Source organism: Carassius gibelio, chromosome A9 (genome assembly GCF_023724105.1).
Source record: "Carassius gibelio isolate Cgi1373 ecotype wild population from Czech Republic chromosome A9, carGib1.2-hapl.c, whole genome shotgun sequence".
NCBI classification, from domain to species: Eukaryota; Metazoa; Chordata; class Actinopteri; order Cypriniformes; family Cyprinidae; genus Carassius; species Carassius gibelio.
This window is the reverse complement of record NC_068379.1, coordinates 29,732,610-29,757,602: the sequence shown is the minus strand read 5'-3', so window position 1 is coordinate 29,757,602 and position 24,993 is coordinate 29,732,610. Positions and strand designations below refer to the sequence as shown.

The 24,993-nt window shown below is 37.3% G+C and overlaps 1 protein-coding gene across 2 annotated transcripts in view; it reads right to left on the bottom strand.

The window, feature by feature from the left end:
• Nucleotides 1–24,993, bottom strand: part of znf385b (zinc finger protein 385B) — a 116,118-nt gene that overhangs the window by 75,202 nt on the left and 15,923 nt on the right. The window contains exons 1-2 of one of the 2 annotated variants that reach the window (XM_052606762.1): nucleotides 7,816–7,966; nucleotides 7,441–7,740 (exon numbers count right to left, since the gene is read on the bottom strand). In XM_052606762.1, coding sequence (XP_052462722.1) covers nucleotides 7,441–7,740; nucleotides 7,816–7,831 — 316 coding nt within the window. In that variant the 5' untranslated portion in view covers nucleotides 7,832–7,966. Of the gene's footprint in view, nucleotides 1–7,440; nucleotides 7,741–7,815; nucleotides 7,967–24,993 lie in introns of those variants that run through there. The other variant, XM_052606763.1, reaches the window with a different exon arrangement.

The following is a 24,993-nucleotide window of genomic DNA, read 5'->3' as shown; positions in this document are numbered from 1 at the left end:
GATAATGACCGGCTGACTTTCTTACTTTAGTGGGAAGATGAAAGTGAAGCGTCTGAAGTAAATGTGCAGCATAACAAAAAACAGGAACCAGGTGTCAGTCTACTGATGTGTCCCCACTGGCCACTGCAGACAGTCTGGTTGATTATAATGGACGTAATCTAGTTCCATCATGTCAGTCTAACCAGATTGAGCTGTTGTTTTGAATGCTTTAAGTGCTGAAAACATTATCCAGTACCATTAACTCTAACCCAGATTTCCAGACTTTTGTCAGGATTTTTTTCAGCCCTTGTTTTTTGGTGGAATCCTGCATAACTTGCAAAGTTATATTCAATTAAATTAAATATTCTCTCTCTCTCTCCTTTGCAAAATGGCGCTTTTAGATACTTTGTGGTCACACAAAGCAGCATCTCTCTCCAAAACATGTTTTTAGCATAATGATGAGCTCACGCATTGGAAGAAAGAGAAAAAAGAGAACATAAACAACAGTGAAAAATAATTCTAATATCTTTTGTTTGCCTCTAAACATATGGGCCCATTATTCAACTTTAAACGGCGAGTAAAGGCTGTTTTTCAGAAACAAGGCACGGCATATTCAAAGAAAAACCCACACCAAACTAATCCCAGGCTACTTGGTTTACAACGCAGAGCATCAGGTCAGAGAGCCAAATGAAGATAAAGTGCCCGCTGCATATAAACAAACAGAAAGCAGGAAATTCACCACACACACACACATGCTCCCAACAACATCACAGCCATGAATAAATTGTCATTCTGTGTGTGTGACCCAAGTGATTTCTCTCCAGGATAAATTTTGAAAGTTAATCTAAAGGAGCTGGATGGGGGGTACAAGTTCGCGGACATGGACAAATGTAAACCCACATGGAAAACAGGCCGACGGGAAGGACAGGCCATCTGCTGGGAGGCGTGCGCTGGCCGTCCTAGACTCATCAAACGCCTGTTGGGTGGGTTGTCTCTCCCTCTGGCTATTCGACAAACACGTTTGATGGCGTTAGAATAGCAAAACGAGCCATGCAGCTTTGCACTAACATTGAAAATCAGATCTGAACATTTGCATCATTTTTCTAATTTTCAAACTGGAGATGATTTTTTGGCATGGGGGCATTTTTTCGTTCCTCCATTTCTTCCATCACAGCTCATATATGGCCTACTCTACACCTGGCATGCTTCACAATCAGATAGCACATGACCTCATCAAACGCCAGGTGATAGTGCGCCTTGTAATCAGATCGCTGAATTCAAATGTGGTCAGTGATGGATAACACATCTGAAGAAGAAAGAGGAAGGAGGAGAAGAAGGTTAAGATCAAAAAGAAGAAGGTTAAGAAAAAGCAAAAGAGTGCTGTAAAGAAAAATAAAATTGTTAAGAAGAACAAGGTGAAGAATGTACAGAAAGTGAAGAAATAGAAGTTGAAAGAAAAACAATAAAGGTAAAGAACAAGAAGGTTAAAAAGAAAACCAAGAAGTCTTTTTATTTTGAGCTGCTAAATAAATAAATCTGATCACACTGGAGATGCACTGGATTCTAAGGTATAAATGTAATCCAGCTAAAGAAAATCCAGATAAGAGATGGATGTTAATGGCAGGTGTAAAGGTGGCCTGTGTGTTTAAAGTGTACATTTATGCGTGAAGCCCACAGGGCAACATGCTCTCATAGCTCCAGTCTGACAGCCTAATGTTCTCTTGTTGAGATGAGATGAGGCCACATTCAGGACATCGGGTGAGAATACCGCCTCACACCTCTGCTGCTCTCTGAAACTTTAAGATCATTAAAGTTTCATTCCGGCGATGTTAGTACCTCCCGCACACGTCATGACTCATCAACTGAGACTACATCACCGTGAGGCCACCACATTTCACCAGATGGCAGACGACTCGCCGAATGATTTATGACATTTATTCATCAAACATGCTGCATAATTCAAGCAGTTGCACTAATGAGTTCGTTTACAAAAAAACTCTCCCGAGCAAAAAAACGTTTGTGAACAATTTTACAATTTTAGTCACAAATCTGGTGTTTTTTGTAAGGGGGCTCACTTTTTAAACTGGTTCGGGTTTCTAAACGGACCCGCATGCATTAAAGAGCTTACACATCAGGAGTTAACAAATAAAAGGAGGCAATGCCTGTGAAGCTGATGTGCACTGAAGGCTGGCATCATGCTGCATGTTGATTAATTATGAGGACGGAAGGTAAAAAAGGGTAACATTTTTATAATGCATTCTAGGGAGTCATACACAACCCCAACAGAACAGTCTGGATGGAAGAATGATCAGAAGCAGGAGAGATGGGACACTGTAAACACATTCACACATAACAACTTTGAAAAATGGCCCATCCTTTGACTATATGTGTCAGCTTCTTTCTGCAATTCCTACGTTGATGTTGAGTAAAAACTGACAAAATGTCTCACTTGTATTTTTTTTTATTTTTTTTTTATTATGTTTACTAACACATCATTAATCTTAGTTAAATATGATCATCTTCACCTGCAATGAAGAAGCCATAATGATGAAAATATCCCTTTTTAAGATGATAACACTGCCATCTAGTGGAAACTACTGCTCTGACCACAACAAGAATGTAAGACACATATAGGCCTACACACACACACATGCACTTTCACACACATAGACTACAGAAATGTACTCAGCATATAGTAAGTAATGACGTGCCATGTTGGCAGAAATACTCTCAATAATCCATCAAAGTCAGCACACAGATGTGAGGAGCTCTTTTCCTTAACACTGAGCAGAACTGATCTACTGTCAGTCAACAGGACACCGCAGTAAAGCGCAGCACATCTCCCTGCTGTAATTACATATGTCCGGCTCAGACTACAGCAAATAATGAGCAGCCTGCTTAAAGATTCAGAGCCACTGACACCGCCTGCAGCGCGGGGCATTGTCCAACTCAAACGAGCTCAATCACAAACACAAACACTCAATGAATTCAACTGAATGAGAATTCATTTTAAAAACACAGAATCCATACAGAAAAACTGATTTATGTTCATGTCTTTATGAAAATCATATATATATATGATTTTTTTTCTATGAAGATAGACAGACAGAAAGATATTTCTTTTAAAAAGAATTCAAAATATGTTTAACTTTAGGGTGAAACATGACCTGGATGCATCTGAGATACTTTAGATATACAGTATATTATATTATAGTAAAAAATATTTCACATAAATCTAAAATTTAAAATATTCACAATAAGTTAAATAAGATTTTGTGTGTGATAGGAATGAAGAAATATTTTGTGATTTAATATATAGTAGTAATAATAATAATAATAATAATAATAATAATAATAATAATAATAATATTAATCATAATAAAAAAATAAAATAAAAATATTATATATATGCATTTTTGAGTGTGTATCATGATATAAAGTAATGGTTTTCGAGGTAGAAAAAAATTAAAATAAAATAAAAGTGCAAAAAATTATAATAATAATAATAAAATAAAAAATATTACGTGAATGTGAAAATACTGAATCTAACCTGTTCATTTAAATGGCAGTTCAGGTGTTTACAGATGACTGCTCAAATGCATCAGGCCCTGCAGCTCTTACTGTCGTTTATTGAAGCTCCATGGAGCACCAGAGATTCTCCCACAGAGAGAGAAAGATGAAAACACGTGAGCTTTCCCTCCCAGACATCCCTGCAGGAGCAGCAGCTGTGCGGGGCAGATGAAACATCTCACATTCTCACATCAACACGTGCATGTGGGCTGACGTACAGTACACAACACCAGCCAAACGTTTAAGCTGACAAACACGTGGGAAACTTGATGACACACTTACAAAATATTCACTTACATCATGTTATACATGAAAAAGTGAGTTTGCTTGTCACACATCTACTGAGTGCTTAACCCTGTTCTGTTCACACTGAGTTTGGTCATTTACAGGAGTGGAAACTGCTAATTAAATCTGCACAGTATGTACAGAACTGAATTGAACAACTACTTGCAAATGCAATTATGACATCATTTTGGATACTATCCAAGTAGCTAGAATTATTATTATTTACATGTTTTTTATTTAGTTTTGTTTTGTTTTTTCACAGAAACAGATGTGTTTTGATATTAAAAAAAATTATTCAGGATTCTATGATGTATAGAAAGTTCATAAGAACAGCATTTATTTAAAATAGAAATCTTTTGTAGCATTACACATATCTTTAATGCCACTTTTGATCCATTTAATGCATCCTTGTTTAATAATAGAATGAAATGAGTAGTTCATAATATAAGAAACAATACAGATACAATCAATCACAAGAACTTCACATTGTCACTCAGATGTCAATATAAATACCATATAACCAGATTCCGATTCACATTTCTAGTTTACAGCTGCAACCATCACAAGTCCAAGAATGAACACTTCTGTAGACAAACAGAATGATCATTTAGGGAATTTAGAAAATGTTTTCACTCCCCAAACTGTATATTGTGAATGTGGCCAAAAATTGGGACATCTTTTGGGTTTAATAGTAGAGTTATGTCATGGTGGGAAATAATCATATCTATTCTTCATAAGGGAAAGCACACAGATTATTTTACCAGCATTCATACAGTCATGAAATTCACTCTGACAGAGTACTGTACACCTAACAGTGCTATACGCTCTTCAAACTGAATAATAAATTCCATTTTGCTCTGGCTGCCCCTTCAAAAGAGGCAAAAGTTTCCCCATGGACTCCAACACCGTCTGTCTAGTGTCTGTAGCATGTATGCTACTTTTCCACCAATATAATTAAAGTTGGGTCACCACCGCTCTGACACTACACTGGCAGCCACAGTCTCATCTGCCAGTACAGGACCAAGTTCTCACAGTTCCTCTCTGCCCCTCTTGCACCAGGACAACCCAAACAGTTTCCCAGGTAACATGCAAAGCAAGTGTGTGTGTGTTTAAATATAAGGGTAACCCGGCATGCATGTGGAGCCTACTCTTAAGCTGAATGAGCCATTAATACAGTTTCATCTTTAGTCTCGACAGTGCAAATAGCTTTGTACCACCCACCAACCAGACTGTGAACACACTGATAAACTGTCACTTACTGGTCAAGTGCAGGTGCTGCCATTTGCACCAGTAAAACATGCCAGCACAACCACAGGCCTGTTAAAGAGGCACTTTATCCTCGAAGGCCCATGTGAGAAGCACTTCAGCGAAAAAAAAAAAAAAAAATACATTATTTGTCAGAGACACCCAGGAGGTTACAAAGATGATGCACAAGCCTGGTTCTGCTATATCATGGCAAAAATGCTACAGAAAAGTTACAAAAATTCCCCAATGAATGCAGGAATTTATCTAAAACATCCAATTACAAAAATTAAGTAAAATTTAGTAGTATTTGTATTATATTTTGTGCATTATTTACAGGTATTTTCTACATGAAATATATTTGAATATGACAATTGTTGTAGGTAACTGTTCGTATATAGAATATAATTTTTATAAAAAATTATTCAATTATTTTATTAATGATTAAATTTCAAGTGTCTGACAAACAGATACACTCTGTGTTTATAAATATTAAATTTTGACAATGGATTTCATGCACATTCTCATCAAACTCTGAGCAAAGCTTGGTGTTGTTGCCAAAGTGGTGTGAGTAGTCTTTGTAGTGTCAAAGGTTCATGATGAGAAACTGGAAGGTTGTGGGTTTGAGCCCCACAAAAAAAAAGACCCTTGTGCCCTAAGGAAAGCAACTAATATGGTTGATTGCATTTGGGGTGGAGGGAAACAAAGGAATGGTTTACTAAGAAATGAAAGGTTGTCACCATCATTTATTGTTGTTCCAAACCTGTATGGACTTTATTTTTCATCGAATAAAAACAGCAACCTGGCCACGGTTTTCACTACAGTGAAAGTAATAAAGAGTGAGGCAGCTAAATTAAAACATCATACCGTATTTTTCGGACTATAAGTTGCACCTGAGTATAAGTAGCATCAGTCCAAAAATACGTCATGACGAGGAAAAAAACTAATATAAGTCGCACTGGACTATAAGTCGCATTTATTTAAAGCCAAGAGCCAAGAGAAAACATTACCGTCTACAGCCGTGAGAGGGCGCTCTATGTTTATTAGGGGTAGGCTACAGGAGCAGTGAGTAGCATAGAGCGCCCTCTGGCGGCTGGAGACAGTAATGTTTTCTCTTGGTTCATTTCTCTCTGTTAATGTCAAATGAATTTTGATAAATAAGTCGCACCTGACTATAAGTCGCAGGACCAGCCAAACTATGAAAAAAAGTGTGACTTATAGTCTGGAAAATACAGTAAATGTTCCACTGAAATCACAACTTGTGCGCTATATTGTCAGTCTTCTGAAGTCATACAGTATATATATATATATATATATTTTTTTAATGATAAACAGGTAAAAAACGTAGACATTAGTTCTGTTGTTACCAACATACAGTAGTACAACGATTCAGTGTTTCCCTAAAGCATACTTCTAAAAAAATTGGCAAACAGAAATGCAAACTTGTGCTGTTGGAACTCCAGCTCTCCACCTGTCTTAAGCATTATTTTTTATTTTTTTATTATTCTATTGTAGTTACGTCAGTGAGTTACACTGTTGTAGGCACTTGATTGAAACTTGATTAACTGATTCATTTAAAAGTCGAAGTAAGTTGTTAGTTCACAAAAAAAATTAAATCAAATTTCTCATTAAAAGGATGTGACGTGCAGTACAGTGACCCATACTCAGAATTCGTGCTCTGCATTTAACCAATTCAAGTGTACACGCACAGCAGTGAGTAATGAAAAAACACACACACACACCATGAACACACACCCAGAGCAGTGGGCAGCCAGTTTTGCTGCGGTGCCCGGGGAGCATTTGGGGGCTCGGTGCCTTGCTCAAGGCTCTCATCTCAGTCATGGTATTGAGGCTGGAAGAGAGCGCTGTACATTTACTCCCCCCACCTACAATCCCTGCTGGACAAGAGACTAAAACCAGCAACCTTTGGGTTACAAGTCCGACTCTCTAACCATTAGGCCATGACTGTTGTTAGTGAATAACATTACTTACAAAGATGAATCATATGACTTTAGAAGACCTATGCATGCATAGAAACTGACTTCTTTCTTGGCAATTTGCATGATGTATTTTTCTCATTGAGCTTGACAGCCCAAAAACTGGCCAGGATATTCTTTAAAAAAAGTAAAACGGATCTGGAAATGGCATGAGGGCAAGGAAATTATGACAGAACATTCATTTCTGTGTGAACTATGACTTAAATAAGAACTACTCAAAAATGCCACATGAAATGAAAAGTCGGGTCCTCTGATTCAAACACAAACTCAGGGCACATTACCATCAGAGTGGTTTACGCCTGCACAATAAAGCATGTCATTCCAAAGCAACGCATGATTCTCTCTCCTCTGGGTTCTGAGGTCTTACCTTGACTGCTGCTGCTGAGAGAGTGCAGAGGAGCCGGAGCCGTGGGCAGCTCTCCATTATTCAACTGTTTGACCCTCTTGAGGTGAGACTTTCCATTGTAGTGGACCTGGGCCTGCGCAGCGGAGTGCAGCTGGATGTTGCAGACATCGCAGAGTGAGTAGAGCAGCTTCTTCTTCTCCTGCTGGAGCTGCATGTCTGTGTTGGCATCACTGGGCTCCTTCACCTCTACGCAGGCTGGGAAGGCGAAGCACAGCTGTCCATTTTCTATCAGCTGGGTGGGGCTCAAGGGGGTCTTCATACCTGCGGGACAACAAAGAGACAAGGGGTTGAAAAGCAAAAAGTGTTTGATTCAAACCAGGATTGGTGGTCACTCACCTTCTGAATTCAGCATCACCCCACACAGAGCTTTCTAAAAACCAGGTGAGGAGAGTTTACATCCCTAAACCAACCACGTAGAGAACTGAAAATGTGTGTGAGTGCGGATGTCTGGAGAGCTTGTGTGGGCTGCACGGGTGGCTGAATGTTCTCATCTCCCTGAGCTCTGACTCCTCCCCTCGACGCGCTCAAGCCAAGCTTCCCAACTTGTGGAACGGGCACAGAGCTACGGACTGACCTCCTGTGCCAATCTGTTGCCTTTGGTAAGAGATCTGACTCGCATACCTCATGCCCGTGGTTCTTACACAACCAATGTGAAAACAGTCATGAAAACAAGCAGCAACGATGAGCTTATTCCTGTCAGTGGCAGCAGATGCTAAAACCACTATTGTGTGTCTGGGGGTCTGCAAGACTGAATAAATTGCATAAAACCTCCTTCCTGAGCCACGACCTCTCAAGCCCTACAAGTGAATGGCCGCGTAATGGATAGCTGCGCTGGGCAACGGTGATCTCTTTAATCTGAAAATTGCAAAAACTGCACTAATGCCACGGCTGGAGGCTTCCCGGGCTGCATGACAGAGGATAAAAGAGTATAAAGATACCATTTGAGTGAGCTGCACCTTTGAGAGCAAATATGGGAATACAATTGAAATGTCCATCACTGTGCTCATGTATGCGTGCGTACATGAGTGTGTGAAGAGATAAATTGCTGCTAAGCTCAGCCAGGTGAATCTAGCCAGGTGTCTACATGGCACCCCCCAAAATTAAAAAGATAAAAATGCATTTTGCATAAATTTCATGACATTATCTAAATATTTAAAGGTATAATTTAGACATAAAAAAATAAAAGTATATTATATATATATATATATATATATATATATATATATATATATATATATAATTGTACTACAAAATTTTATACTGTATATAGTGCATACATATTTGATATATTAAGTAATACTAAATGTATATTAAATATTATCTATGCAATTTAAATAGTATCTAATTTTTTTGTAGTTTCTTGAATATACTCTATATAAAACATTGGTATTATAAATGTGCTGTTTAGCTTTTTTAATATTACAGTATTACAGGGCAAATATACTTAATTAACATGACTATTTCACAATACAGATTTTTTTTTTTTTTAAGCAAAATAGCATGTCTTGTTTCTTCCTTTTGATTTTATGGTGCAATGGCCCAGATGGATGAAAGTATAAAGACTGCACACATGGAGCCCATGTTTGGGTCTCAGTCCAGTAATCCTCCTGACACGGTCTCAGTAATCTCTGTGGGCATCTGCACACTCTAATCCCAGCAGATAAACTTCCACTACCATCCTCTGCCTCTTGGGCCATACAGATCTCCTCCATTCCTTAACACCTTCTCAAGAACCTACTGTATTCAGAGAAAGAAAAACTGTAAGTGGAAATCCCTGATGTTAATCACTTTCTTTCAATGTTGTGAATCTATTTCTCTAACTCTGTGCTATTACTTAAGCTTGAGCTTTGCTCTACTTTTGCGGTGGAAATGAGGCCAGTGAGAAAAAAGAGAGAGAAGCTGCAGTGGTTTTGATGACAGGGATTGCAGATATGTTTTGCGGTTTGTGTCCTGGGGTTTGGAGGAAGTATGTCGCCTGTGATGCTCAGTTCACATCACAGACACATCTGTTCATTTAGCAGTCAACTAATCAACCAGCCAGGGTCCTCTACTTTCCTCCAGTGTCATCTCCAATACTGTGGCACTTGGGATGCAAACTTACATACTGCACAATATGCACTGTATACTGTATACTATCTTTTTTTAAAAAGTATGTGATACTATACTAGTTATATATTATATATTTAATTTGGCATCAAAAGGTTTGTCACAAGCCTGTACAAAAACGTGAGTCTCTTATTTGAATCTTTAGAATCACCTGAACTGAATCACACAACAGACGAAACTGAACTGAACCATCAGGATTTATCATTTAAAACAATGCATAATTTATTGCTAGAAAATTATGAATTGTTTATTAAACTTGATGTCCTTGCTATACATAAGAAAGGCCATAAATGCAGTAATCTGGAAGCAGATCACAGATCAAAGCAGCAGCACAAGAACTCTAAAATGTTATCGATGTGACTGATCAGTGGAAAGCAGTGATTCCATGAAAGTGGCCATTCGAAATTTATGAGGCAGTTCGACTGTGTGACAAGTCCAAACATTTCTCAGAGATTTTCTGAAGGTCTTTTGGGAAAATGCATTTGATACATACAGCGACAATAAAGAGTGCTTTGATCCCGATACTGAATTTCTACAAAGCACTCCAGCACAGAGAAAAACAGAGAGAAAGCTTTGTTTCTTAGGTAAACACTTGACTGTTCTATGATAAAGCTCACCTTTGCATTAAATTGTTTTACTTATGCATTAAGACAAACAGGAGAGCAAATGCTAATTTTGGTACAATATATGACACATTAAGAGGTTTAAAATAGTGCGAGAACATTCAATGCAAATGCATTATATTAGCATGCAGAATGTGGATGCTGAATGTGATGTTGGCTAAGATTTGACTGATTAGAGTGTTCATTTCATTGCACATTCTTCGTAACTGTTCTTTCACACTTCGTACCCTCAAATCTTTTCCAACACATCCACATCACTGTCTCTATTTCTCTCGTTTTCTCACTCCAGAGATATACCGTAGCTCATAAAGGGCAGATTATTTATTGATTATTGCATTAAAACAAATGCGATATGATAAGTGTCAAGCTGTGGTCATGTCTCAAATGTGAGACCGCCAGCTGCGGAAACCCTTGTTTTCCTTTTTGAGTCAATGAAACACTCCCACCCTGAACTGCTCTCCTCCCTCAGTTTTATGATGGAGAGCTGTGCACTCAGGCATGTCATGTGCAATCAATGCTGAGATTCTGAGATCAGGCAACAGGAAGTTAATAAGATACTAACAGGTCAATCCAGTCAGGCAAACAGTAACAGAGAGAGACGCCTGATGCGCAGATATAAAATAAAATGAATAAATAAAAAACAAAAATGCATCAAAGGAGGAAAAGGAAGAGTAAAAAAGAGCACAGTGCCTTAGATGTAGCCTAATGTGTTTGGTTGTGGCAGAATAGATTTGCTATTTGCACATACACGATAAAATAACCCCCATAAATATTATAAAGAAAATCACCACGTTGCATATCTATACAGGTGGAGCTGGGGAACGTGGAGGGTTTCTGAAGCGAAATGGAGCAAAAACAGTCAATAACGTGTCTAAAATGCAAGTCAGTTAATATTAAACCTGTCATTATGTCCTGACAGTAGAATATTAGACAGATAATCTGTGAAAACAAATCAAGCTCCTCTGGCTCCTCCCAGTGGTCCTATTGCCATTTGCAGTTACGGACCGCTCCCGTTAAGAAAACAACCAATCAGTGCTGCGGTCCGTAACTTTGTTTGTGCTCAAAATGTAGAAAAATGTATATAATAAGCGAGTACACCATGAATCCATTTTCCAAATCGTGTTTTTAGCCTGTCCTGAATCACTAGGGTGCACCTATAATAAGTGTTTATATTCAGACTATTTTAGATTGCTTCAGGGGTACCGCGGCGGAGGAACACAGTACCTTTGTGATTCTTCATAGACATAAACAGAGAGAAGTAGTTCCGGCTACGATGTTCTTCCGCAAGACACAAGCAGTTCTGTTTATTAACCGCTAGAGCGTAAAAAAAGTTACCGACTTCAACTTTAATTCAATGTCACATTTGCAATTGTGCTGATTGTTGGAAAAAACATCACCCTTGGGCGTTTGATTTTGATTACGTATTTTATATAATATATCAAATCTTTTTTTCTTTTTCTTTTTTTTTTTTTTCGTAAGCAGCACTGAAGGGATCCATCATTTTAGCTTGCAGATGGGTTATATATATTTCATACAGAGCAGTATCTTCTATTCTAATATATTCATTAAGTGAAGGCACTCCAAGTTGTGGCACAATAAGACAGAATTGGTGCTTCCAGTCTAGACAGCTTTGCTGATGATAATGGTGACTATTTTGTTGCACTCCACTCATAGAATGTACATGGGGAAAATACTTATCTCATAAAGGAGAGAGGATCTAAGGGAAGCATGAAAGAAAAGTGAGTTTATACTATGAGAAGAGATGCTAACATCCAAACAGAGGCATTCCTATGGTTTAACATTGAATCAAGAATAAGCATTAAACATGTCTCAGGTAAAATGGTTTGTGGCCCTTGGCACAGAGCTTAAATGGGTGACCTTTGGGTGGGCAGGCACTGATAAATACACTGTAGGCACTATTTAAGAGCCACAGAAGTTAAATGTTAATGCTTTGGCACCCTTAGCTTATAATAGTTTGGGCTTAATTACCAGCTTTACCCAGATATTGAGTTATATGCCAGGTTGTGGGAGAGGAATAAAAATAGCAACATTAACAAAAAAATCACTGTTCACCTAGAGACCACAGACATAATCGCTATGTCTTTGTTGGGAAGGGTTATTGTATTTAATTTATTATTTAATCCTATTGAAATCCCTATTTAAAAAGCCTTGAAAATGTATTTGTGTCACTGGAACCTTAAAAAGTAATGGTGCAACTTAAAAAAAAAAAAAAAAAAAACTAATCCTATGTATTAACAATAGAAATATGATTTTGTTTTATTCATTATTCAATGCTTAAATCACTGAATTTTTGCAATGTATGCATCACTGGAACTTTAAAAAGTAATGCCACAACTTCTCTAATAAAAAGAAATAAATTGAACCCTACACATGAGCAATACTATGCTTTTATCACTGCTAATTATGATATTCACCACTAATTGAAAAGTCTAACAACATATTTAAGACCAAGAAACTACAGACAGACTGATATGTGTAATGTGTTTTATGATTTTAACATATATTTTAAAAACATACATGTGTAACTATTTGGATGGCAAAAAAACTTTGCCTTAATTTAAATGGCTCAACAATTTATAATAATTAAAGTGAAAATTTATTGATTTATAAATGAAAAAAAAAACTGAAATACATACATACATACATAAATACATACAATTAGTCAATTTCTATTAGAGGCACAGAGGGAAACACACACACGCACATACATACATACATACAAACAGACACACTATTGCTAAATGCAAATGTCAATGGTCAAAAATACCACTCTAACACTAATACCACCATATACAAATGATTGTTCATTAAACATCAGACATCATTTGATTGTTTATGACTGTAATGCATTACACCGCATTTAACTTTCAGTATGAACAGACCATTTTTTTTAGCTTTTCATACTGGGCCCATTTAGAAAACAGTGTGAATGCTAGAAAGCACATCAGAAATTTAAGAAATTACTTCAAAGCTCTACCAGGGATCATAAAGATGGAGAGGCACTTGTGTCGCACCTGGTCAGCTGTGCCTATTTCAAACTTACGGTCCATTGTCAAACCCGCAGCCAAGATCTCACAGATGCAAAGGCCGGAGAAATGTTTCTGCAGCCTAATTCCATGCTAATGCCTTTCACTGGAAGCTCTTAGCAGAAACACAGAAAAAGAAAATGAATGTGAAAATGTTCCACTCCGTGTGTGTCTGTCACACAGCCCTGGGAGGGCTTGGCACACATATGCGTAACATCTGGACAGGAAGCGGTCTGTTAATGGAGGGTCAGCAGCTTACAGAAGTGTCAGGTGAGGACTGGAGACTCTCAATGGCAAAGCAGTTCACAGATGTCCTCAATGTGCCTTTGACCAAGGCATGTGGATATTACATAGCCACTTACGCCAATCCACTATATAAGCAGTTTTGTATGGAAAATACTTGCACCGATAAGGCTGCGAGCTTAACAGATGTATGTCTGCATGCTTTTGACGTTGTGGTGCTGTCTGATGTCAAAAATATTCACTGGTGCTTAAAAGTAGACAGAACAGACATAGAGACCGTAGTTGAGTGCAGCATCAGATAGGTAGGTGTGTTGATGGGGGTTTTTCACAATGCTGAAGCGTGTGGAAATACAAGAGGTAAAACTGCTTACTAAGGAGTCTGGAATCACTGCACCTGCTCCGCCGGTTACACAGACCTGTGCTCCTGATGAGTGACCTCAGATTCAGCACACACAGAAACTAACTATGAGGGAATGAACATTTCCTGTTACACTATCTGTCTCAGCTTCACAGCAGTAGCTCAGTAAAGCAGAACATTCATAATTCACATCTTATATTGGATGTTTCTGACCAAAAAGTGTTGTAATGAGAGATAGTGCTGGTGCTTTTTTATTTTTGTTTTTTTGGAAATTTTAGTACTTTTTATTTTTAACTTGGCACTGGTACTTTCAACTTCCCAAATTGGAAACGGAGCATGAACTCTGCAAAAAGTCATAATTCACCACATATTGGATTTTTTTCTCTCCACCAAGTGCTGTAATGAAAGATGGTGTTATGAAAGAGCAGCAGAATCTTTTTTTTTTTCTCTCTACAAGAAATGTGAGCTGTGTTTGCACATACTATTAGTAAAGGAACTTTTTGAGTTGTGTTTCATAACCGTAATAAAAGCAGGATATTGATGATTTGCCTCATACTGTATACTGGGTAGAAGGTTGTTAATTCCAATGCCAGTAGTCAATTCTAATACCACATTTATTTATTTTTTAATGTTCAAAGAAACAGTAAACACAGAAGTGGTGTGCACATCACATGAACCCAAATTTGGGCCAGGTGCAAGACAACTGGATATGCAATCAATAAATACAAAAATGCAGTCTGCACACTGAAAAATACTGCTCCATACAAAAGTGTATTTAATTATTCACAAGGCAACGTTTCGACCCTCAGGTCTTCATCAGGCACAATCTCAATAAGTGAGGAACACCTTTAAATACATAACAGGTGCTCACCTTAATTAGACTTCCTCACTTAGAAGTCATGTGACAGACACAAATCATGTGACAGAAACAAATCATATGACAAACACTCAAAAAACAACATCAAATAACTTGAAAATCATATAACAAACACTCAAAATGCAGCATCAAATAACTTGAAAAAGACAAACATATGAAAATATTTATAGAAATGGCTTGATATCAAAATCCTCATTCAACCCTAATGGTGACAAAGTATTTAGAGAATAAATCCAAAAACATTCTCTCTGTAATAATTTCTTCTCATAGTCTCCACCTCTTGATGGTTTGGTTACCTTTTCTATACCGATGTACTTTAACACACTGACATTATGACCCATTTGCCTAAAATGAGACGCAATGGGACTGCGCATATCACCGGTCCTAATGTTGCTGCGATGTTCACAAATACGAATACGTAATTGTCTGGATGTTTTACCCACGTAGGCAAGACCACACGGGCAGCGAATTAAATAAATAACATGGGTTGAAGCACATGTGATAGTGCCTCGTATCGGAATGTCGCGACCAGTGCGTGGATGACTAAAAAAATTACATTTGTGTGTGAAAGCGCACTGAGCACAATTGCCACACCTGTAGTTACCTGGAGGAAGAGATGGAATACCTTTCATGCGTGCAGGATATTCAGATTTTACCAACCAATCACGGAGGTTATTTTGACGTTTAAAAACTAATTTAGGACTGTTTTTAAAAACGCCAGACAAACTAGGATCACTAGAAATAATATGCCAGTGTTTTTTTAAAATTCTACGAAACTCCGCACCCAAAGATGAGTGCTTCGTTGTGCAAATGGGAGCATTGAAGGCCTGCGTTTTGTTGTTACTTTTGTTTTGTAAACACTGCATTTGAGATGTATCATTCAACTTCTGTTTGGCATTTTCTATCCATTCCATACGGTAACCACGATTCAGAAATCTTTTAGTTAACTGATTAGATTGGTAAGTGTAAGATTCATCCGTGCTGCACACTCTACGCACACGTTTAAACTGACTGATAGGCAAACTCTTAACTAAAGGTCTAGGATGGAAACTATCCCCTCTCAAAATGGTATTTCGATCCGTAGGTTTACGATATAGATCGGTATGAAGTTTGCCGTCACATTTGTATACTCTAACATCAAGAAAACTGATGCTAACAGAGTCATATTCCATAGCAATTAAACGTACTAAGTTTGCGAGAGACAATGCTGATTACCAACAAGGCAAGATCTATTTTTGGAAGGACGGAAAACCTGAATCTAATATGTTCCATCGGAATCGGGCGGCTACTGCTGGTTTTCGCACACGCCAACAACATGGTAATAGATCCCTGGCTTCTTCTACCTCTTGTGATTCTGACTCAGATTCTGTTGTACGATGGCGAAATGGCTCCACTTTTTTGGGCCGTACCCAGCCCGACAATCAACGTATAGATCGAAGATTAAATCGACCAAGAAGAGGTGCAGAAGGGGCAAGAGAAAAACACTCCTCTCTACCTCCACGGATGACAAGGAGCAACCAGGGGACACACTGATGAACTTTTCAGATAAGTCTCTTTCTAGCTCTTGCATTTCTGCTTTGAGTAAGGGTCTTTCTTTTGTTCCCACCACTGAGGCTAATGATTTTGATACTATAATTGACTTTCAAAAATTTTTTAGAACTTTGAGACTTCGCGAATTCTTTGGCACGAATGAACAGTCGCTTCCTTCTAACGAAGTATCACCTGCTACCACACAGGACAGCATCACTATTGAACAGTCCACCACTCGTCTCCCTTTTAAAAGAAAGTCTACTTTTATTCCACCTAAGAATAGGAATTCATCCCTTGATACCTATTGTAGACTTGTGGAATGTGATGTAAAGACTGCTCTTAAGAACAAAAGGCAGTATAAGGTTTACAACAACTTGTCGAAAAAGGAGAGGGATGCTTTACTTGATCTTGGCAAAGATAATACGGTGATAGTGCGTCCTGCAGATAAGGGTGGCGCGATTGTACTTCAACGTGCTTCGGATTATGAACAAGAGATTCGTAGACAATTGAATGACCATACTTTTTATCAATCTTTACCTGCTGATCCTACCAATAAATTTAAAACCTGCATTGACTCCAAGTTGTTATCCCATTTTGAGAATGGGGAGTTTAGCAAAAATGAATATAATTTCCTTAAGGTAGACTTTCCAATAATACCCATTATATATACTCTGCCTAAGGTTCACAAAGGATTAGACACCCCTTTAAAAGGCCGTCCAATAGTGAGTGGCATTGGTAGTCTTACTGAAAACATCTCCTCTTATGTGGATTATTTTATAAAACCTTTTGTACCAATGTTGTCTTCCTATGTCAGAGACTCTATGGATTTTATTGAATCACTATTTTGTGTTGATTTTGCTATAGATGATGTGCTCTTGGCCACCTTTGATGTTCAGAGCTTATACACAAATATTCCTCACATTGATGGTTTAGGTGCTTTAGAACAATTTCTAACAGAAAGACCTGCAGATGAAAAACCCAGCACAGCATGTTTATTGGACTTAGCGAACATTGTCTTAACTAAGAACTTTTTTCGTTTTCAGGACGATTTTTATTTACAAATCAAAGGTACTGCAATGGGTAGTAAAATGGCACCAAACTATGCTTGCTTGTATATGGGAATTTTTGAAAATGATTTTATTTTGAATGAGTCAAATTTCTTTTTTCCTAAGATTTTGTTCTACAAACGGTATATTGATGACATTTTTATGATTACCAAGGCTACACCTGCAGAGATGATGTTATTTCTAAATTATCTTATTTCAAGGAATGAGCATGTGAATTTTACTATGGAATATGACTCTGTTAGCATCAGTTTTCTTGATGTTAGAGTATACAAATGTGACGGCAAACTTCATACCGATCTATATCGTAAACCTACGGATCGAAATACCATTTTGAGAGGGGATAGTTTCCATCCTAGACCTTTAGTTAAGAGTTTGCCTATCAGTCAGTTTAAACGTGTGCGTAGAGTGTGCAGCACGGATGAATCTTACACTTACCAATCTAATCAGTTAACTAAAAGATTTCTGAATCGTGGTTACCGTATGGAATGGATAGAAAATGCCAAACAGAAGTTGAATGATACATCTCAAATGCAGTGTTTACAAAACAAAAGTAACAACAAAACGCAGGCCTTCAATGCTCCCATTTGCACAACGAAGCACTCATCTTTGGGTGCGGAGTTTCGTAGAATTTTAAAAAAACACTGGCATATTATTTCTAGTGATCCTAGTTTGTCTGGCGTTTTTAAAAACAGTCCTAAATTAGTTTTTAAACGTCAAAATAACCTCCGTGATTGGTTGGTAAAATCTGAATATCCTGCACGCATGAAAGGTATTCCATCTCTTCCTCCAGGTAACTACAGGTGTGGCAATTGTGCTCAGTGCGCTTTCACACACAAATGTAATTTTTTTAGTCATCCACGCACTGGTCGCGACATTCCGATACGAGGCACTATGACATGTGCTTCAACCCATGTTATTTATTTAATTCGCTGCCCGTGTGGTCTTGCCTACGTGGGTAAAACATCCAGACAATTACGTATTCGTATTTGTGAACATCGCAGCAACATTAGGACCGGTGATATGCGCAGTCCCATTGCGTCTCATTTTAGGCAAATGGGTCATAATGTCAGTGTGTTAAAGTACATCGGTATAGAAAAGGTAACCAAACCATCAAGAGGTGGAGACTATGAGAAGAAATTATTACAGAGAGAATGTTTTTGGATTTATTCTCTAAATACTTTGTCACCATTAGGGTTGAATGAGGATTTTGATATCAAGCCATTTCTATAAATATTTTCATATGTTTGTCTTTTTCAAGTTATTTGATGCTGCATTTTGAGTGTTTGTTATATGATTTTCAAGTTATTTGATGTTGTTTTTTGAGTGTTTGTCATATGATTTGTTTCTGTCACATGATTTGTGTCTGTCACATGACTTCTAAGTGAGGAAGTCTAATTAAGGTGAGCACCTGTTATGTATTTAAAGGTGTTCCTCACTTATTGAGATTGTGCCTGATGAAGACCTGAGGGTCGAAACGTTGCCTTGTGAATAATTAAATACACTTTTGTATGGAGCAGTATTTTTCAGTGTGCAGACTGCATTTTTGTATTCAAAGAAACAGTAAAAACAGTAATATTGTGAATTATTATTACAATTTAAAATAACAGTTTTGTAATTCAATACATTTTAAAATTATAATTTATTCCAGTGATGCAAATCTGAATTTTCAGCATCATTACTCCAGTCTTCAGAAATCATTCTAATATTCTGATTTGGTGCTCAGGTAACATTTCTTGTTATAATCAATTGTTGAAAACAGTTTTTACTCTCATTGAATAGTTTCAAGTAAACAATCAGATAAAAAAAAAAAAATGAAAACAGTGGGTCTGTACATAAAACATATACAAATGTTTAAATCAGCAGTCTGCCTTAACTTAAAAACAGTATTTCAGACCTATAAAACAGACAACATATCACTTAAGAAAAATACAAATCGCATGGACACTCCACACACACACGAACACACAGACACACACATTCTCAAAAAGACTATAAATAAGAGTGATGAGACATGACTGTATTTACTACTCATTATCAAAGAGATCCATGGAGAGACAAACTGAAGAAGAAAGAGACAGACAGAGAGAGTGACGAGGGCACCGAAGAAAAGATGGAAAAATAGAGTGAATGGCGACAGAAATAAAAAAAGAGGATATGCGAGAGAAAGATCAGTAGAGGAAACATACTGTAGATTGTAAACAAGAAATACAGAATTATAGAAAGAGAGAATTAACGGGAGAGAATTAACAAGTCTGTACATGTCCACACAGCTGTTCCCAGATCTACATTACCGTTCAAAAGTCTGGGGTCAGGAAGATTTTATTTGACTTTTTAAAGAAATTGTCATCAAAACTGAAAGTAAAGAAATGTATCATGTAAAGGATTTGTCTTTTTAAATAAATCCTGATCTTTTGTATATTCTATTCATCAAATAATTCTGAAAAAATCATGGTTTCAACAAAAAATATTAATCGTTGGTTGTAATGTTTATTGAGTGCAAAATCAGCATATTATAATGATTTCTGAAGGATCATGTGACCCTGAAGATTGCAATAACATCTGCTGAAAATAAGTAGCATTTTAAATTATAATAAAATACAATTTTATTTTAAATTGTACAATTATTATAATACGATTATTACTCATTTATAGCTAATCATATATATTCCGGTTAACTATAGTTTCTTTAATGAATAGGCTGAATGAATGATTCAATGACTCCTTCGTTCATTTAAAAATAATAATAATTCCAGAATAAATCAGGATTTTTAAAACAAATCCTTAAATAATGATTAAATGAGTGATCATTTAATGTGTGAGGAATGGAGGGAGGGAAGTAAGAAAGACATTCAGGAAAATAATTTTGGATACTGAATGAATGGAGGGAGAAAGGGAGGGAAGAAAGAAAGAAATTCAGGAAAATAATTTTGGATACTGAATGAATGGAGGGAGGGAGGGAGGGAAGAAAGAAAGAAATTCAGGAAAATAATTTTGGATACTGGATGAATGGAGGGAGAAATGGAAGAAAGAAATTCAGGAAAATAATTTTGGATACTCTCTCTCTCTCTCTCTCTCTCTCTCTCTATATATATATATATGAATAAATTGGTCCTCCATTCCCAGCCCCATTGCCTGAATATGAGTTGAGTGGCTGAAGCACACAGAAGGCCTTTGGGCACCATGCTGCCAACTTAGTAACAAAGCTCATGTACCGCTTAGAAAAACTGTCACACATGCCTTTCTCATGTAATCTCACCCTCTCACGTCAGACTTACTGTGGAACTCACTCAACTGTGACTTCATCGAGGTCCAAAGTATGTATTTCATGGCTCTGTCACATACTGGACAAGCTGCTTGATGGTAAAGTGGTCAAATTGGGTTTTTTCCCCATTTTGTGACTGTCTGAAAATGTGTCTGGTGTGTTTGACTAATTTGGACTTCGTTCTCCTGCTTTAGCTGGCATGTCTGGAAAAAAACAACAACGTTTGCAACTGATTCTTGGAATAAAATCAAGAGGAGAGAGAGCAAACAAGAGGAAAGGATGCTACTGGCTTAGAGGTCCATGTCCTGTCATTTGTCATGTCTGAGAGGAATGCTCTTAAATAGTTCCTGACTTGAGTAAACCTTTCTCCTGGTTCAGCTGGCACGTCTAAGAAAAACAACAACATTTGTGGGTACTTTTTCAGTGAGCAACCTGAATGGGAAAGTGTGACATTCTCGACATTTGCAACAGAGCGAGGTTAGACTCAAAACCAGCTAGACGGTCTCTCCAAACCAGAGGAGGTAGAAATGCATTCAGGATGTTCAATGGAAAGTACAAATGAAATTCATGAGAAAACACATTTGAACATGTCCATTTCATGACCTTGATTTCAGGACAACATTTGGTTTAGAGGACTCTGAAATTAAAGTAACGTTCCAGGTTTAATATAAATTTTCTTGATTATAATAGAAATGATTTTGATTCAACCCACAGTTTGTAAATACAAAACAAACAAAAAATGTGTTTACATTGCAATGGAAGTCTATGGAAAAAAGCTGCTCTCAATCTGCTAAGCTATGTAACTTCTCCATTATGTGCCCAAGGAAACCAGAAAGAGATGCAATTGACACCATTAAAAGATGATTTAGAAATCTTTACAGCACAAATAACATATGCTGTTAATAAAGTTTATTTTGTATTAAACATGGAGCATTTTTTTAAAACACTATTTTGGTAATTCGTAGTTTTCTTAAAATAACTACTCATTTTTGTTTTTTCTATCGTTTAAAAATAAAATAAACTGAATATTACACACTCAGAAAAAACAAATCTTTCACTTCAGTGGTACTTACAGGTAAAAAAGGTACATCTTTGTATTATATTTAAATCCTAAATAGTGCAATGTAGTACATTAAAGGTACTTATTTGTGCTTTAAAAAATGCATATTAGTACCTTATTTTCTGAGAGTGTACAGACAAAACTTATCCTAGAATACAGATTTAAGGTTGAAAAAGTGAAGTGAAAATGAATGAAAATCATCAGTTGAAAGTTGTATTTCAAACAGTTTTAGTTATTGTCAGACCAAACCTCATGTCCAGCTTTCAATTCAGACCTCACCGTGTGCCAGCTCTCCTCACACAGTAGCTGCATTCACAAACTCACACAGAAACGACTTCAATTCCAAGAGTTATTGCTCGCTGTACACAGAGAATGAACATGTTGACCTCTGACAGACTGAACTAGCCTACAACAACCCTATATGGAAAATAAATAAATGAATATTAATAAAAAATATATATATTTATTAAAAACTACAACTGTTTTCAGTATTAGAATTAAGAAGAAATACGTTTCCTGAGCAGCAAATCAGTATACTGTACTAAAGACTGGAGTAATTACTGCTTTTCCATAACTGGAATAAATTATATTTTAAAATATAGTAAAATAGAAAACAGTTGTTTAACATTATTATCATATTTAGCAATATTAATGTTTTCACTGTAATATGAAAAACTCATTTTAAAAAATTCTTACCGACTAAAATCTTTTGAATGAGTGTGTGAGTCTATATATAACCAATCTGTGTTACCATGTGACTTATCACATTTCACCATAAGAATAAGTCTGCTTTATATATGCAGTACATATACAGTATATAATACCATGTGACTTATCACATTTCACCATAAGAATAAGTCTGCTTTATATATATATATATATATATATATATATATATATATATATATATATATATATATATATGTGAGTTATAAGATGTGACGTACAGTATGGGAATAAAAACACTGCTGAACTGCATGTGTTTTAATGCAAGACTGCATCCTGTATGAATTGCCCTTAAGATCATTACCAGTCTAGATGGGGATCAAGATGCTATAATCCCTTGAAACTCGATTCCCCATCCAGCACCAGTGCAACAAAACAACCACGCCTCAGACCTTGAAACCAGAGCAAAGCAGTACAAACATTTCCACCCTTAAAGTCCTTACGGCATCAGCATCATGCAAATAGTTGGAGTGTACCATTACAGAAAGCTGTCAGTTGACTGCTTATGAATGTCAATATTGCTGAGCTATTAAAAGCAGAAGGTGATGATGACGAAAATGCAACTGTATACAAGCCGACTGAGAAGAAACACTCGTTGAAAGCTGTGCTGTATTACAGAGGCTAGATTTCCATTTGCTGAGGGAAATGACAGTGCTTGCAAGGCAGAAAAAAAAGGTTACATTTTCCAGTGACATTTCCATGAATACATCATGCCATTGTCATGACAGTATGTGTCTTGCTTTGTGCAGGAGAATCAACTACTGTGTACTTGCCCATTCACACAGGTTTTTACCCTCCTATCTGTGCTAAAGATGTCAAAAGTACCATTACTTTGTCAAAAAAAAAAAATTATGCCAACAATTTCAGTTGATTGAATAGAGTGTATTTTGAAAATACATTGTTTAGTTCATCCTGATTAGCGCTTATGGTCACAGTTGTAAACATCACCGCTTTCTTCTAACATGAGGGGGTTTGGAGTCACGGCATATTTGTTTCCAGGTGGAACGTTAAAGAACGCAAGATGCATGCCTCCCTAAAATCCTGCAAAATTCAATGAATCCGATGACTCCTGAAGTGTTTACAATTTTGTGTGCCATATGCATCAGACTTTCACCCAGAACTACAGGTCACTGAAAGTACTTTATCTTGAGCATTTTGCTCTTACTTATCCAAACTTGTCAACAAGTCTTCTTTAAGAAAATGCGAGCTCCTAGTTGCTATAGCCCCTTTCACATTGCGATTCCAGCAAATACACGGGTAATGTGTTCCCGGGTCGCTAGATTTTGCACTTTCACAATGCCAGTGATTACCAGGTATATGTGCATGCTTTCACACACAACCCGTAAAGGTCCCGTAAAGACACGTGATATCAGGGTGTGACGTGTGATGTACGAGTCGAAAACATTAGGCACGTTTAGTGGTGGAAATTATGATTCTTTCAAGAGATTTGTTCATTCACCAAAATGATTCGTTCAGAATCGTTCACTGATTCGTTCAGTGATCATTTCTTCGTATTACACAAAATATGCCAGCAGGTGGCCAAAAAGAGTGTCTTGTGTGTTAAGTCTTAAGTCAACGAACTATGTGTGCACAATCACATTCAATATCTAAAGTAGAGCTGAAACAACGAATCGATTTAATCGATTAAAATCGATTATTAAAATAGTTGTCAACTAATTTAGTAATCGATTCGTCGCTAAATAAATTTTATTTGCCATAAGCGGCTCATTTCGTGCATATTTCAAATCTGCGGTGACCAAAGTGTGGCAGTAATGAGCCACCGGAGGTTTTACTCAGCCAGTACAGCAGGTGAAGTAGCGAATAGCCAATAGCTGGCCTCGTTTTATGTCACGTGCTTCCCGAACAGCGTCTCTGCAGCATTCAGCGGGAAGTGGGAGTACTTTACTTTGAGCCTTCAAAATGAAGAGTAACCTGTAAACTCTGCACTACTGAACTGTTTAAGGGGCCGTTCACATACCGTATCTTTTGCGTGCTCAAGTTCGTTATTTCCTATTTAGGCGCGCAGTATGCACTCTCTTAATGAAAGCGACGCGGTCGCGACACGCACGCGGTGCGATGCGCCCGTTTTTCCAGGCATGTCCACACCGCATCCATTTATCCTTTGCTGAAATTTCCGGGTCTTCATGGAGAGGGCACGTCATGGAGAGAGCACGTCATAGTTGCTTAGCAAAGGCAGACGCCTGGTTGCTTAGCAAAGGCAGGGGCGCTTCTGCCCGAGCGCTTTGGAAAGGAGGAGAAAGCGGCGCGACTAGCGTTTTCCACGCGTTTTTAGGTGCGATATGTGAACGGCCCCTAAGAATTTTATTTGTGCAGATTCTCCAGTACAAGGTTGTTTGCAAATGTTTAGTCGTAAAAGCTGATAACATTGCTTTTTAACAGTTAACATTTAAAGCTTTACAAACATGTTATGTGATCAGTTTGTCGTTTACCAGTTCATAATTCAGACTTGCAGCCTAATTATGACTGAATGAGAGAGGTAAATGTTTGAGTATATTTAAAATGCACTTCTTTTCTAAGTATTCACTGCTCTTTTTCACACAGCAGGTTTTTTGTGTGTGTCCCAATTTTTTTTTTCTGGACAACCTTCTGATGGA